The sequence below is a fragment of the Rhagoletis zephyria genome, unplaced genomic scaffold, assembly GCF_001687245.7.
Source record: "Rhagoletis zephyria isolate East Lansing unplaced genomic scaffold, Rhagoletis_zephyria_1.1 Rzeph_scaffold_12636, whole genome shotgun sequence".
NCBI classification, from domain to species: Eukaryota; Metazoa; Arthropoda; class Insecta; order Diptera; family Tephritidae; genus Rhagoletis; species Rhagoletis zephyria.
The window spans coordinates 1-16,962 of NW_016169710.1; the positions used below are offsets into that span (position 1 = coordinate 1).

The 16,962-nt window shown below is 33.9% G+C and overlaps 5 protein-coding genes across 6 annotated transcripts; 4 read left to right on the top strand and 1 right to left on the bottom strand.

The window, feature by feature from the left end:
• Positions 1-314: 314 nt before the first annotated feature.
• Positions 315-2,573, top strand: LOC108377751 (caspase-1-like). Its single transcript, XM_017634023.1, has 4 exons — positions 315-552; positions 645-1,045; positions 1,307-1,551; positions 1,606-2,573. Exons 2-4 carry the CDS (start codon positions 873-875, stop codon positions 2,157-2,159), a joined length of 972 nt encoding a protein of 323 aa, XP_017489512.1. The 5' UTR covers positions 315-552; positions 645-872; the 3' UTR covers positions 2,160-2,573.
• Positions 2,574-4,994: 2,421 nt separating this feature from the next.
• Positions 4,995-6,073, top strand: LOC108377753 (SOSS complex subunit B homolog). Its single transcript, XM_017634024.1, has 2 exons — positions 4,995-5,951; positions 6,011-6,073. The coding sequence occupies exon 1, from the start codon at positions 5,091-5,093 to the stop codon at positions 5,913-5,915; it is 825 nt and encodes a 274-aa protein (XP_017489513.1). The 5' UTR covers positions 4,995-5,090; the 3' UTR covers positions 5,916-5,951; positions 6,011-6,073.
• On the bottom strand, positions 5,972-7,685 carry LOC108377754 (uncharacterized). Of its 2 annotated transcripts, none has more exons than XM_017634025.1 (5): positions 7,552-7,685; positions 6,785-7,171; positions 6,588-6,707; positions 6,373-6,523; positions 5,972-6,309 (listed from the first exon to the last, which is right to left on the bottom strand). In XM_017634025.1, the coding sequence occupies exons 2-5, from the start codon at positions 6,842-6,844 to the stop codon at positions 6,017-6,019; spliced, it is 624 nt and encodes a 207-aa protein (XP_017489514.1). In that variant the 5' UTR covers positions 6,845-7,171; positions 7,552-7,685; the 3' UTR covers positions 5,972-6,016. The 2 variants fall into 2 exon arrangements, with proteins under 2 accessions (XP_017489514.1, XP_017489515.1); XM_017634026.1 differs by lacking the exon at positions 7,552-7,685 and adding an exon at positions 7,465-7,524.
• Positions 7,686-8,038: 353 nt separating this feature from the next.
• On the top strand, positions 8,039-9,164 carry boca (LDLR chaperone boca). Its single transcript, XM_017634027.1, has 2 exons — positions 8,039-8,290; positions 8,358-9,164. Exons 1-2 carry the CDS (start codon positions 8,141-8,143, stop codon positions 8,763-8,765), a joined length of 558 nt encoding a protein of 185 aa, XP_017489516.1. The 5' UTR covers positions 8,039-8,140; the 3' UTR covers positions 8,766-9,164.
• A 96-nt stretch (positions 9,165-9,260) lies between these two features.
• On the top strand, positions 9,261-10,511 carry Rpe (ribulose-phosphate 3-epimerase). Its single transcript, XM_017634022.1, has 4 exons — positions 9,261-9,609; positions 9,683-9,868; positions 9,936-10,127; positions 10,189-10,511. Exons 1-4 carry the CDS (start codon positions 9,424-9,426, stop codon positions 10,312-10,314), a joined length of 690 nt encoding a protein of 229 aa, XP_017489511.1. The 5' UTR covers positions 9,261-9,423; the 3' UTR covers positions 10,315-10,511.
• The last annotated feature ends 6,451 nt before the right edge of the window (positions 10,512-16,962 follow it).

Consider the following 16,962-nt stretch of genomic DNA (forward strand, 5'->3'; position numbering starts at 1 on the left):
AAGAAAAAAAAGTACATGCTGCAGTCGGGGAGAAATATTTTAAAGAGTGGGTGACCGGGGCCTTCTCCTAACTCAAGACAAATTCATATAAGGTGGTAGCAATAATGCAAAAAAATGTTTATGTATGAATTTCGGTTTTCGGTCAAGCTGTCAAATCAGTAAAAGCAAAAACAGAAGACTTGTAATGCGCGAATGAAAGAGCAAGAAACCAGCTTGTCTAATTATACCACATAAATTCACCTGACTTGACTTATCCCTTTTTAGCGCATAAACACAAAAACGCAACACTGTTTCGGAAATTCCGATAACAATTCCATTTCATTGCAACAAAATGCGCGGCGTCTCGCCTCATGTGTATTTATCAGTTTTTTGCCTTCTTCCTAGCAAACAAGTGTAGTGTTGTTTTTAACGTTGGTTGATATTTTATGCAATTGATTGTTCGGCACGTTGCTTTTGTTTGTTGCTTTGAATTTACAGAGTAGTAGGAGCATTATTAGTATTAAACGTACTGACCTCTAGCAGCAGAGTAATCGCTAGCTACATACGGGCACGGTTTGTAAAGTGGTCTATCCATTTTGGGTAGAGAATTGTATTGTGAAAACTATTTTTCATTCGAATATGAATTAAATCTAAACGAATTTTAGACCACAACTGCTGCGCACTTACACACGAACTAGAAACTCTGTAAATATTTTTGGAGGTTTTTGTGTAGAGCGCATTACCTAGATCTCGGATCGAAATTCATAAATCATACCTGCAGAGCAAAAACTACGCAGATTTTTCAATATTGATATACAAATGTATGTATGTATATGTATGCAAGAAGAGACTGATTAAAAGGGAAAACCTGCAATTGAAAACGAAATAACGTGATGACGGACGAATGCATTTCCATAAAGTACGACATTTGTGGAAAGGACAAAACAGGCATACTAATGATGGGTCGTGATAAGCTAGATGCTCAACCAACGGGACGGGAGAAATGCGCGGGCGGAGAAAACAATTTGATTGGATCCAATGGAAACATTGACGATGCTAGTGCAGGGTAAATATTAATCGCTTGCGCGCACTGCCGTGCGCTGTGATAACTTAAACTCAATAATTATGATGCAAAATATTTCGATACTTGCGCGTCGCACACAAATAACGATATTGATAAAAGCAAATGCAACGATTTGGTATTTTTAGTTGAGCGTATGCATGTATTATAATTTTATTTAGGTTAACTTTTTCAGCTTATATTGTACTGATAAGCTCAAACATTTTTGTGGTCTAACGGAGATATTTTGTTTTTCTTACTATAAAGATTGAACAAATATACCGCGTATATGCCCACTGAGCGTCATGCGAGCGAATACAACATGAATCATAAAAATCGAGGTCTTGCCTTAATTTTCAACCATGAATATTTCGATATTCCATCATTAAAATCGCGACAAGGTACAAACGTCGACTGTGAAAAGTTAGGAGCTGCCCTCAAAAAGCTTGATTTTCAGGTAGACATCTATAAAGACTGTAAATTGAGAGAAATTCTCAAATATGTCGATAAAGGTATGCACATATTTTTTTTACGATTTGTATTTATTAAAAATATTAAAATTTCAGCTGCTTCTCAGGATCACACCGATAACGATTGTATTGCCGTCGCCATACTATCACATGGGGAGCACGGCTACCTCTACGCCAAGGACGTTCAATATAAATTAGATACTATTTGGCACTACTTTAGCGCACATACTTGCCCTACTCTAGCGGGAAAGCCCAAATTATTTTTTATTCAAGCCTGTCAGGGCGACCATTTCGACCCTGGAGTACTCATGCGTAAGACTGAAACCGATGGCGAAACATCTATGAGCTATAAAATTCCTGTTCATGCCGATTTTCTTATTGCCTATTCAACCATACCGGCTTCTATTCTGTGGCGTAATACCACTAATGGTTCCTGGTTTATGCAGTCACTAGTGGATGAATTGAATGCTAATGGGAAAAAACACGATATTTTAACCTTGTTAACATTCGTCAATCAGCGTGTTGCAGTCGACTTTGAGTCTTGCGTGCCAGATTGTCCGATAATGCATCAGCAGAAACAAATTCCATGCATTACGACAATGTTGACTCGTATCTTGCGCTTTACCGACAAACCATCTAAAGGCGCTTAATTCAAAACATACCATTTGGACACGTGGCACAAATAGCAGGTGTCTGAAATTCTTTACACATTACAATCATCATTGCAAAAATATATGTACTACACGCGTATGCACGCATGGTACATTACATATATGTGGTAAAAGGGAGTTGATAGATAATCATTAAGCAATCATTACATTGTACAACTGCGACAGAGTACACATTTTAGTGTGTATTTAAAGCTGAGACTGAACTGCTCCCCATTTTCATTGCTTTAATTTTGCCATTTAACTGAATTTAAATGTATTTTTGAAGACGTTACATTATAATCATAAGCGTATTTTTTCTAAAATAATGAATTAACTTGAATTAAAATAAGAAATTGTATTACATACATACATACATATTTAGTAGACTACTTTTTGGTGGTGTGCGTCTTTGATTTTTCTCGGGGGGCTGTTTTGAATGAAATGTTTGAACTTAAAAGTTTCTTCAACTAGTTAAAAACATATTTTGTGCATTGTGGCACTTAGTACGACAGTTGATGTGGCCGTTCGCCAAACTATCGGATCTAGGTAATCGGAAACAACTGATGTACATATATGATATGTATAGTAGTTATCTGCCTATGGCCTGCGCCTCCATCAAAATTTCCTAAAGCTCTTGCCCGTGCTGCGACAACATCGGTATTGTAGCTGCACTTTGTCCGCAGTGAGCGAAGATTATTGTTCTTGACCGAGTTCCGCCAACAAGCTGTCAGTCCATAAACACCTACACGGACAACCCCCAAAAACAATAGGAATATCCACGCTTTTTAATGGTAAGTAGACCTGTGTGTTCAATGAACAAATTTATAAATATAAACAGCTTCAAAGTGGATCTAAAATTTTATTCAAACTAGTAGTTAATATTTGGCGCGGAATTTAGAATTGCCACATTTTTTCCTGTATATGCATTAAGCAGGGATCATAACAAATCTATTTAGGAAACAAACCAATTTCGCGGTTAGACAATGTTCGAAATTTATCACAATTATTTTCCTTATGTTTATTGCAAGTAGATTACTTACCTCTATAGAGGCCACAGCCATTATTTCCACCGGCAGCGGGAATAAAGATTTAACCGGACTATTCTTTGCATATATGTTAGTGAGATCGTCGGTCCTTTGAGAAAGACAAAAGCGACAAATTGCTTTGGCTTTTAACTCTGCCGTCAGAGCTTCTCGCTGCTCCTCGTTGGTTGCCATCACTTTTGCACACTTTTAATAAGCACTTTTGTAATAAACCCACGAATTTAAAAAAAATTTTTGCAAAGTATTTGCAATTCAAAGAAATTTCTCAGAAAATTGGTTGGAATAGATTTCTTTTCATTCACAAAAATGGTGGATGTGGGCTTGGATGCAAAGTGTTGTCAAATGTGTCATTTCGACGAAACTTCGAATAACTTCGAAAGTGAGTACATACATACTTACATAAATATTTCGAAATTTCTCTCTGTATTTGATAAGAGCCTTATCGGGCTTTTATTATATTTTTTTAACCATAGATTATAACAAAAAATTCAAATAATTTTATGTAAAAATATGTTTGAAATATCCTAGTTTTGTTAACTTGTGAAGATTTTCTCATCTTCGAAAAGTCTCCATGAAACGAGCTACACCTGCCACTTCACTCATAGATGCCGCTGTGAACAGTAGGAACTGCTCAATGTCCGAATTGGGGAAGAGGCCATGGATAGAATTTTCAAATAAAGATGTTCGCTTTCGTTTCGAATAAACGCACGCATTTTTTAAATACCTATATGACCAGCAATTTGAGAATTTTTAAAACGTCTGCCGAAGGCAACTCGCCTTGGCGAGTCGTTTTCTTGTCGCTTCAGGCGATATTTGGAATAATTTTTATTATTTTTCCTATTTTTTCAATCTTATCTTTGGTACAAATTATACGCTTTTGGGAATTTTTGATAACCGTACCGCGCCTGTTGAGCAGGTCTTTAAGGGTCCTACACACGCATTGATTTATCGGCCAACCGCTAGAAGTTGGTGCTAAATAAGCTGAGTGTAGGCAAGTTGGCCAATCTTCGTCAATTTGTTCGTCAGGTTGGAGAAAAATCAAAAACTTTTTATTTTTGAGGCAGATTGTCAACTTGTTGCGCTGTATGTAGACAAGTTGGCAACTTAAAATGCGATTTCATTTTTAAAGGCGCATTAACGTTAACATGTGTTTTTCGGTTCCTTTCGCTAGTGAAAATGCGTATAATTTGTGAAAACGGGGACGGTAGCAATAACAAATACATAATAAAATTATAATTTAAAAAACTAAAACCTCCCTATTATAATTGCTATTCGTACTGTCATTAGGTATGTAACTTGAGAATAGAAATCACTGCATCTTTTAGGCGCATCAGTAGTGCATAGTTACATCCCGAGATAATAAAAGGAAGGTAAAAATGAGAAGCATTACTTCTCCGTCTTTTTTATTGACGCTGTAACCGCCTAAGCGATTTTGGCCGAGTCCAAAACTGCACGCCAGTAATTTCTCTTATGTGCTAACTGACGCCTCTCTATATAAATTAAAATTGTTGATGATAACTTAAATTTTAGCTCCATTTTCGATATTTGCAGTATACAAAAATAATAATAAATAGCGAAGAACAAGAACAAGAACTAGAGCTACCAAACGAGTTACTAATGTGTGGTGTGGAAACAGGGTAATTCACGAATTACTTAGCAATTACTTCGAGAACGAATTACGAAGCGTGGAAATATCGTATTAGGGCCTTTTAGAAATGTCAGTTATCAAAAATCATCTATCGATTATTTTTAGATCGAGTGGAAAATTTTCGACGCATCGAAGTAAAACATCGATATTTTCGATGTGTCGATATTTTTCGGACATTCCTACATGCGACAGGGTTTATTTTTATAAAAAAACGCAAAGTATTGTAAAATTTTATGCATAATGTACAACGGCGAATGCAGCATACTCATAAAAGATATTAAGCCGGGACTCAAGAATATCAACGTAATTTTTATCGTTTTAGAATTAGGAACTGCCACTGTAACCAAGGAAAATAGAGAGGTGCGAAATTTCAAAGTTGGAGACCATTCTGCTTGCATTAATGTTTCTATTTGGGATGAACCGGGAAAGCTTATAGCGCCCGGCGATATTATTAAGCTGACGAAAGGATACGCTTCCATTTGGCGTCACTGCCTTACCCTGTATTCTGGCAAAAATGGCGAAGTTTATAAAATTGGAGAATTTTGTATGACATTTAATGAGCAAATAAACATGAGTGAACCGAAAAGGCCTGAACAATCACAGCAGCAGTCACAAGGACTGGGAGGAATAGTCGGCAATCCTCAACTAATGCCAAATACAAGTGGAGTTACAGGACCTGTAGTTGGCTCCAATACAAGTAGCGTTCCGGCTTCTACACAGCAGGTACAGCAGCCAGGCAGTAATGGAAGTATTGTACCCACCGGTCAAGGAGTTCAACGAATTATTGGAGCAACTATAGGTGGAAGTATCCAGCAGTCGAGTGTAACAACAGCTACTAAAACTGTAAATCTACAACCCTTAGGACAAACGCAGCAGAAACAGCAGTTAAGTAGTGGATTGAGCGCTCAAGTGTCTGTAAATACAACTGCTACAAGCTCAGTTCAACAATCCACGCAAGCAGTAACCACTGCTGGTTCTATTCCGCCATCACAAGCAACCAAGCCAAATCGCGGCGGACGTACTGGGGCGACACGATCAAGTAATCTCAAGAGTGAACGTAGATGAAGAAAGCATAAATGCGTAGGCGTAATGGACATCAAAGTAAATTAAAATACATCATGTTAATATAAATCTTTGAATTAGTTTTATTTCAATCCTAGATATGCTTATACAAAGCGGTTTAGATCAGGTTTGTTACAGCATTGTATAACATATTTCGGCATCGTGGTATTGTACAAGCCACATACCTTTTTTGGTCGAAGTAGATAAATTAATATGTGCAGCCTATACCAAATGTGCTGAACTTTTGGATCTTTGGGACTACAATCTTTGGCAAATCTATCATTAAAGTGCACGATGTCTATTCCGTCCTTTATGGCTTTTCTTAAGACGTTATTCGTGATAATGATGTTAAGATTATTGGCAAGAGCATCCACGCATATTCTCGTTAAATATTTATCTGAAATTAAGATATCAAAAAAGAAATACGGACAACGACACATTTGAGAGACCCGAAATGTACCTTTAACTTGGAAAATTAGTTTCGGTTCCTGCTTTCCTTTTGTCCACACAAATGCAGTTATGGAAATACGACTGTCATTTGATAATCTTACCTCCGTGGCATTGTTTTCTTGCAATTCCAGTAGCCGCTTTTGTTCTAAAAGCTTAAGTTTCTGTTAAAATTCAGATAATGCAGATTCTAATTAAAGAACGCGTTTGAATTTAGAGCATATTTACGTCAGTTCGCTTTAGGTCGCTTACAATACGTCGAGTTGTGTATACAATACCGGACCAACTTTCTGGAAGAGTGCTTATTATTTGATTTGGAGAAGCCAACAGCAAAGGAGCGTCACGATCCTGAGTAAATAGAAAGAAAAACAATCTAGCTTTATTTCACGTAGAGACCACGAAGAATAACGCCATATATTTATTACCAAATTGTTGGCTGCGAAATCTTCTACTGCAACTGGTTCACCAAAATTATTTAAAAACATAACTCTTGTAAAATTAATAAGCAGCCAAATAATTCAAACGAGCTCCAATATTTGTTTATTGTAGTCATGGAACATCCAACGGGTAGCCACCGCTGTATTGTTAAACGATTACTCGATAAATAATCTGGTGATACCAAAGAACGTTATCTACGTTCTTTGGTGATACGTGATGGAATGAAAAAAAGCAGACAGTTTTATATGGCATGCAATAATTCATCGCACTGGTTAGTGTGTATTACTGGACCTCTCCACGTGCTTTATAATCTCGCTTGCGTGACGACGCATATTCCTACGATTCCTACGTTTAGGTGCAAGTCAATTAAGGAGCTAATTTCACGAATTTTGGTTAAAATTGTCTGCAGAAACACATTAGTTGCGTTCCAGATGCTTCACGAAATTCACGATTTCCAGGAACAGCTGTTTTCTCCAGCAACTAATAGGTGCGTTCCAGATGCTTCACGATTTGCAGGTTTTTACAGGAAGTCGTTCCAGGTGACCACCTCCCATAAGGTTTATTAATGGAGAAAACAGCTGTTCCTGCAAACCGTGAATTGCGTGAATATCGTGAAGCATCTTGAACGCAACTAATTTCATGAATTCAACTATAGAAGAAAGTTAACCATGAATTGCGACGTAATTTCATGAAACCGCGAAGTGCAATTCCAGCAACTCTCGATACTATGTTGACTGGGCATTTGACAGCATACTTTTTCATTTGTAAACTATCGCTAAATCAGAAGGTTCGAGCTTTGCAGGCTAAATTTGTATTTTCCACCAAAATAAACGATGTTGCTACTCTGAAGAATTCTGCGAAATGAGAAAATACCTGTCAAACAACAAAAATTATAGTTGAAAGCATGCGAGAGCTCGCAAACCTTGAAGACAACCGGTTATATGCATGTTAAGCCCAATTTACATGATTCAGGAACTTGAATGCAATTCTTGTTCATTCTTTTTTCAGTTTACAATTTGTTTTACATGCGTCAATTTTATTGAATTCAAGTTTTCGGTGCTTTAAATGAGAAAGAAGCAAATGTCAGACCCATGTGTACGCTCCTTATTTTCTCATCCCTCTCTTCAACAGGGAAACAGAATTGAATTGAATACTTGAACCATGTAAAAGCCGTCTTATATAAAATTGTTTGGATAATTTCCAAGTGGGTTTGACTATTGTGAACTATATTGAATGGACCAGAGAACGTAAATTTACGTTCTCTGAATGGACGTGTTTTGTTTACTAGTCTGTTGTGAACGTTGATTGGTAGTAAAAAGTTGAAATAAATAAAACTGCAAAATATGCGGATTTTGATTTTAATTGCTTTATTAGCACTTGTGCCAAGGAGCATTACCAAAAAGGCAAAAGACGGAGAGAAGCCTGAATGGGCTAAAAAGGATATACGCGACTTCACCGATGCCGATTTAGAAAGATTGCTGGATCAATGGGAGGTGAGCATAATTGGCCGACTATGCATTAATACAATTGCAACGTGCAAATGTTTGAATTTCTTCTTAGGAAGACGAAGATCCTTTGGAACCTGATGAACTTCCCGAGCACCTTCGTCCACAACCAAGAATTGATCTAACCAATCTTGATAGTACCAATCCCGAGGAGTTGTTAAAAGCTTCTAAAAAGGGGCGTACGCTCATGACTTTTGTATCTGTAGGTGGTAAACCCACACGTGAAGAGGCCGATACAATAACAAAACTTTGGCAAACTAGCCTATGGAACAACCATATACAGGCGGAACGATATATGGTGGATGACGACCGTGCAATCTTTCTTTTCAAAGATGGGTCACAAGCTTGGGATGCAAAAGATTTCTTGGTGAAACAACCGAGTTGTAAAGGTGTTACAATTGAAAATAAGGAATACCCAGGCGCTTGGAGTAGTGAACATTCAAATGAGAAACAGGAATTGTAATGGCAACTCGTTGAATTTGCATTAGATCTGGAGTAAATAGTAACAATTTCAAAAAGAGTAATTAATTCAGGTTATCAATGTAAGATACATCTATAAGTACATACTATGTATATTAATTATAATATTTTTCGATGGATTTGTAAGTTATGAATTAAATACAATTTTGTATAATTTAGATTACGTGGAACGGAAAATTAAATATATTTAAAATAGTAAATCGAAAAATATGAGCTTGTCTTAAGAGTTAAACAAATATTGAAGGTCCCACCCAATGGCTCCACCAAATAACATGCATAAATAAGCAAGTCATAACTAACAAATTTCAACCTAGGATTTCGTTTATAATTTTGATGATACTTCTTAATAAATCTATTGTGAATCGGTATTAAAAAAAAAATACNGTCATAACTAACAAATTTCAACCTAGGATTTCGTTTATAATTTTGATGATGCTTCTTAATAAATCTATTGTGAATCGGTATTAAAAAAAAATATTACAATTGCACGTTTTAATGACAGTTTCGACCCTTGCATTTGACCGATCTGCTGTTAGGTCTTGGATCTGTTATCATTTCGTTTTAGTTTTACATACCTACATATATTTGCTTTATTTTCTGAAACATACATTCCGGTTAAAATTTGTAGCAAATCAATTGCAATGCCAGTGGAAGCAAAAATAGGTCCATCGATTTTGAATGCTGATTTAGCTGACTTGGCACAGGAGTCGCAGAAGTTGTTAAATAATGGTGCCGATTACCTACACTTGGACGTAATGGATGGGCACTTTGTACCAAACCTTACTTTTGGTCACTCACTAGTAAAGTGTTTGCGGAATAAAATTAAGGTAAGTAAATTATACGTATGTATGAGTGTTGAAAATTATACTTGATTTCTAGCTAGATATTGCGTTTTTTTAGAAAGATTTTTTCGAGACTCACATGATGGTATCACGCCCACAGCAATGGATTGAACCTATGGCTGATGCAGGTGTAAACCTTTATACATTCCACATTGAACCAGTAATGAATGAAGTCTCAAATGTGTGCCGGAAAGTGCGCGAATCGGGAATGAAAGTCGGACTTGCGCTGAAACCGGGTACCGAAGTAGGAACCATACACCAATCCATTGTACACAATTAGTTATACGGTAAAATGTGTTTATTTATTTCAGGTCGAAGTAGTTGAAAAGTATGTAGATATTGCAGATGTGGTACTGGTAATGACGGTCGAACCTGGCTTTGGTGGGCAATCATTTATGGCAAATATGATGCCTAAAGTGGAGTGGCTGCGACAGCACTATCCAAATTTAGACATTGAGGTGGATGGCGGCGTTGGGCCGAAAACTATTGAAGCTTGTGCGAAGGTGATGAATACATGTTACGGTAGTTACGTAAAACAATTTTAGTTACCGTTCAATATTTCAGGCTGGGGCCAATATGATTGTTTCTGGTACAGCTGTTATTCAAGCGCCTAATCAACACGATGTCATAAATTTACTAAGGAGCACGGTTCAAAAATATACGAATAGTACATGTACTCATGTGCACTAAAAGTTTACCTGGTTTCTTTGACTAATGGAGTTAGAAATATGTACCAAGTAAGAATGAAAATATCATACCTACTGGGGAAATAGGAAAAATTTAATGGGTGAACATTTTTTTACTATTATGTACGATGTAGGGTCTACCTTGTGGACTAAAAAATAAAGAAAAAAGAAATACAAATAAAGTAATATCTTAAAACGTAACAGCTTTTCTTTTTATGTGCATTGTTTTAAAACTCTCAGACAGTAAAACTAATTAATGTTTTGTGCCATTTATTTATTTTCATTAACATTTATGTATATATATGTATATGCATTTTTTATTGGTATGTGGTATAGGTATGTACTTTTACAAATATACTTTTATGTGTGCATTTCCTTATCACTTTCAAATATGGTTGTATTTTTAGTCATATCTTAACAGTTACTTTCATTTCAGTTATGCATGTACATATGTATATTTTTATGGCCTTATTCATAAAAAATAAAGTAGGTGTAAAGAGCTTTATAAAATAACGTTTTCACATATTTTTCAGTTTATAAACCTTTTTTAAAGCAACTTTATTTTTTATGAATAAGGCCATTAGTGTATATATTTTCACGTTGTAATTATGCAAACAAAGCATTTGAAGCATTTTTTAGCATGCCACTTATTCCGACTTTTAGTGAAAAATATTTATACGCATGCAAATTATGTATGTATGTTATGCATATATGTCTGTATGTATATTTTTTTGTCTCGTATTGGTAACTTTTTTATTTTTTGGTTTATGAAGAAGTAAGTATGTACATATGTACAAAAATAGGTTTTCAAATCGAATATCAATTTAAAATTTACTTAAAGCCTTCTTTAATTCCATCTTATTGTCTTTAGCTTGTTGGATTGACATTTAAGCAGCAAAGTCAAAAGGCTTTAGCAGTTAGCAGTTTTCTATTCGCCAACCACTTAACCAGTAGCGAACCGCACAGCAACTCGGCAAAGTGCGAAGCATGATCCTTGATTTAAATGACCACTAACGAACTAAGCAACTAAAATTTATAACAACATTTTATCACTTTTACTCGTCTCTGGTAGCAAACTTTGTTGTTGCTCTCTCATAGAAGTATTTTTGACAATCGAGCAGAGCACTGGCGAATCGACAGCGGATATTTGAAAATATTAAATTAAAAAAAAGGGAAAATGTATCATAATTGCTAAAGAATCAGCTATAGAATAATAAGCACGATGTATGGGACAAAAATACTAAAAAAAGAAGATATATTGTCAAATCCTCTTATACTATAATAGATAGTATCATTTTGAGTAAATTTGCTTAGAAAAATTTTCATTCCTTTTGAGTCAAGTTTTCTCAAGTGGCTTTTCGATTTTTTTATTTCATTGACCGATTTTGAAAGTTAATATGGTGTGCAATATTGGCACCAAAGATTTTGCGCTAATTTTATTTTTTTATTTGCAAAAAAAAAGTTGTATATGCAGGCTTTTACACTTTTTGAAATATTTCAGCAACCATTCATTCGGTCAATGAAATATAAAAAATCGAAAAGTCAACTTTGGGGGTGGCCCACTTGAGAAAATTTGACTCTTTATGTATGTACATATGTACATATGTATGTCTGTATATATTAAATTTGGTGCAATTTTAACAAGTGCGGTTTATTCAGTTGGAACTTTGAATAACTTCACGTATACACCTACATGCTATTTTTTGGTACAAATTATTATTAAACTTTAGCAATGTAATTCAGTGGGTAAACGAGAAAGTGAAAAATTTTGTCTTGAGGCGTATTGTAACGTGTTACTCCATCGATACAAAAAGTACCACAAAAAGAAAAGTTTTTGCTGGGTACATACTTCCATTACTCAAAGTAACAAAAATTCACCATTTATTTTTTGTTTTAACTCCCAAACTTTCAATACTAAAATGTTATATAACTGTAATACCTATGGTTTGTGCAACTGTGAGAATTTACTTTAGTTTACGGGAAGCTTAAGTTTTACTATAGCTTTGAAAAGAAGAAATTTTTTAAAATAAAAAATTAGTTTAAACCTTTTTTTATAACTATGTAGTACACCCTGAGCCCAAAGTATTTTTGGAAGGCAATTTGGAATTTTTCTTTTTTGTTTTGGCCGAACCATGTGGTCGCTTTTTTTTTTAATATTCCGTGACACCTATCTACATTCGGCAATAAAGAATTCTTTTAAAACAGTGCTACTGGAATAATATAAATACTTCCTTAGCTTAACTTAAGGTCAATGAACTATGAAATAAACAAGTGTCCTCTCTAGACAAGAACATCAATATATCATACTTTAAGATCCGACCGCAAATGCCGATCCGAATGACGGAAAATGTAAAAAGGCGATCCCTACGCTCGGCAAAAAGAAAAACGAAATTGCCTTCGAATCGAAATACTTCCTTGGCAAAAACTTCTATAATTTTTGGCTAGCTATAATTTACTGACATTTGAATAAATAGCAGGATATTTTTTTTCGCTATGTGACGTGGTGGTGATCTCCCATCTTTTAATAGTTATAAGGAAACATATCACTAACTTAGAGTGAAAAGTTGTTGAGGCAAGAAAAATTAAAAATTTCGTGAATTATTTACTTTGCTTCTGGCCGTTTCTATTCCGCAGAACGAAAATTTACTTTACCTAAAGAAAAAAGGCAAATTCAAAAGAATACAAAAAATTTTCACTGGATAACGTCGAATTCTAGTCTACAAATTCATAAGGTTTTAAATATAGAAAAATATTTTACGATTTTTTGTTTGTATTTTTTAGACCGCATTCTGTGCTAGATATTCTAGCCCGCTGACATTAGTAGACATGTTACTTGTGGTCCTTTAAAGGTTTAAATTATACAAAAATATATCTCGTCGGTTTAGAATCCCTGCAGTGAAAAATTATCAATTGTTAAAAATAACCAACTTATGGTTAGCTTTTTGATGGGATTTCTATAAACACGCACTTTTAATTGGCTATGACAAAAACAACTTAAAGTGTGTTGTAAAGTCATGCAGACCCAATCGGGAGTTTTTTTATTTACAAGTTTCTATTTAAATATTCTCATACAAAAAGTACTTTGAATATATCTTTTCCCCACTTCACCAATTCTTTTTCGAATTCAGGACAAATAAAATGAAGTTCGAAATTTTATATTATCATAAATGTAAACAAATATGCAAAAATAAAAGTAGATAAAAAATTAACACAAAAATTTTATTGATATTTTATATCCAAAAGTAGTTAGTTACAATTTACAAGTTGCAAGTTAGTTGACATGCAATGCAGAAGTATCCAGGTCAGTTAGCTTTTTTCGAACAAAATATACAGTCAATAGTTAGCACTAGTGTTCGCGTACACAGACTAAAGTTAGGTATAAGTACGGTGACCATTCGTACCGATTTTTGCGGGACAGTACCGATTTTGAGAAAATTGTCCCGCTGAATATTTTTTAAAAGTCGGGACGTGTAAGTGTCCCGATGTTTCATATTTGTACCGATTAAGTCCCGATTTTCAGTGTTTTCTTTATTCATTTAGTAAGACTCTCCATGTACTCTGGCCCAAAAACAATTTTTCGTACACTTTCGTTACCACAAAGGACATAAGATATAAGTGAGCAATAAACATAGCCGACATCCTTATTAATAATATAATTAAATCAATCATAAAAAATAATACTAATACCCTCAAAAAAATCGGGGATATGAAAAACATAAGTTGTAGATATAACGGCGAAAATATAAATGCGGAAGAGAACGAAAAATGACACTGAAGATGGCACAACGCCGAAACCGGTTTGTCTCCAAACCAAATTTGACAAGGGATGACGGAAATTCTTTCCATAATACATCATACACCCACCCTGTCGGAAACAACAACAACCAAAAAGGAAAGAAATTTTTTTGTTTTGGCTTTGGCTATTCCCCTTTCGATTATTTAATGTTTATTACTTTTTATTTCAAACATTGTACAAAAATTACCAACATTCCACAAAGTTTGATAAAAATTTGGAACTTTTTAATTAGATTTCTTAGAAACGTACTGAGTATGCAGTTTTGTATATTTTCAATTTAATGTGTAAATTTTAAGTAGCTAGGACTTACCGTTGGTATTTGGTAAATTTTGAGGAAGATATTGCGTATTTTCTCCATACAAAAAATTTTTGAACATAACGTGTATGGAAGAAAATGCGTGAACCAAAAATTGCCAAAAATCAACGATAAGTCCAAGTTTATTCCAACTTGCAATTTATTGTACTAAAATTTAATGGGCTTCAAAATCTCATACTCAAAACAATTATAGAAAATCTGATTAAAATGTTACAAATTGTGATGAATACTTAATCAATTTCGTCGAATTTTTATAAATGTTCTACAAATTTCAAAATTTTGATTTACATGTTTTTTTACATTTAATAAATTTTTTTCTCTTTGTTTTGTTTTATTTTTATATAAAACTGTATTAAGCCTTTTTATTCTAAAAACAAAATTAATACTTTTATACTTTGCATACATACATACATACATATAAAAATTTGTACTGGAATGCATGCTACATATGTATATATATATGTACATACATACATAGGAAAACGCATACCAATAAGCATATACATAATACAGATGTATATTTAGAATACCAATTAGAAGCAACAAAAACCAAAACGTACATATGTATGTACATACCTACCACATATTTTCATAGATACGCATGTCCGTTGATATGTTTTCTTAAGAAAGAAAAATATGTACTTTAAGAAATTAGCATATCTTCACATTGCGTTTATGTTACTCAAAAAATCGCGTACCATGTTTCAAACCACAAGTTAAATTGGCGATTCAAAAGCGTAATGTTTTCTACAATGCGCACAGTGTGTCGTGTGGAGCATGCTAGGTGGACAAAATTGATTCCTGGATTTCTATACAAAGGTAACTTATTAACACTTAAAAGCTAGATACACCCCGCGACAAACGATAGCTCATCAATATTTTTACCAATTTTGACTACTTTTTTTTTTTTTTGATTTTTTAAGGTTCATTATTTTTATATAAAAGTATGGCTCTTTATCTAACAAATACCATATAAATCTACATTTCAGACTTTGTACAAAAATTGCACAAACTTTTCATCCCAATTCCATTCATTTTAATTTTAATTTCCAGACAAATTTTTGGTATGCAGCTTTATAGCTCATTATTCTAGTATAATAAAGTGCAAGTTTTAAGTTTCTAAAAAATCGCGTTGATTTTTGATAATTTTTTTTCTGACGCTGTTATGTACTCTTTTCCATATAAAAAATTACTTAATTTTTTAGAAATGTAAAACTTGCACTTTATTATACTAGAATAATGAGCTATAAAACTGCATACCAAAAATTTTTTATAAATAAATTAAAATTAAAATGAATGGAATTGGGATGAAAAGTTTGTGCAATTTTTATAATTTTTGTACAAAGTTAAACAATTTAGATTTATATGGTATTTGTTAGATAAGGAGCTATACTTTATATAAAAATAATGAACCTTAAATAAATCGAAGAAAATTAGTCAAAACTGGTAAAAATATTGATGTGCCATCGTTTGTTACGGGCGTATGCCCAAAGTTCTGCCTGAAAATAGTTTGTATGCCCTAAATTTTACTGTGGGGTGTAACAGTGTTCAGTAATCAATTAATAATTTTACCCACATGCAAGCATATTTTAGTTAATTTTCTATGCTTAAAAACACTCTAATTGTGGAAGTGTGTAATTTTGTGCGAGTTTTTAATAACACAGTAGGGACGCTAAAATGACATGAAATGATGAAAAAAACCTCGAGAAACGTAAACTTAATTTGGGGTCGTAGATTACGGATCTGTATGTCATTTTTCTAGATCACGTTATTTTCCACGATATTTTAATTTTAAGTTTACATTGCGAATGAAAAAAATTTAAGCTTTACCATGGAAAATGTTACTCATATGCCATGTACGAGTTTTTACGAGTACGCTAATGTGCGACATGGCGTATAAGGTCACAGTATTTCCTGCCACGTGGAAAAAAATTATTGACATTTTCATTTATTGTTTACTATTGTTTTTATACATCGATTTTCATCGTTAGTAGCTTGAAAGAAAAGGCTTAAATATAAAAATTTACAATTTTTTCCCCTATTAAATTTTTAATTTTTATTTCATATACAACATATCGTCGCACATATGCCAGAAACATGAATGTGTAAAAATGAAAATTTTGGGAAATCAAGCTTGAAAGTTCTTTTTTACGAGACTTAACTCAACATTTATGCAATTGAAATTTTAAAATATGTGCTTTACGTTTACGCGTAGTATTCTGGGTTTTGATATAACATAGAACATCCAAAGGTTAATCAAGTTCACCCAATAACTCAAAACTGATCAATTTGCACATTCCTGCCTGAAGCATGATAATGACGATATATAAATCGGCAAAAAATATTTTTTCTTTATTTTTTTTAGAAAGTATACATATTAACATCGCATAAAAAAGTAGAACTATTAATTTGATACGGATTTTTGTCTCTCGTGAAATATTTGAATAAAATGGCCTTAGCATCTTTGCATCCCTGCAGGGAGTGACGTTAGCTTATACCTACGGTGAGCGGGACATATCTAAAGCATCGGATCAGAACAT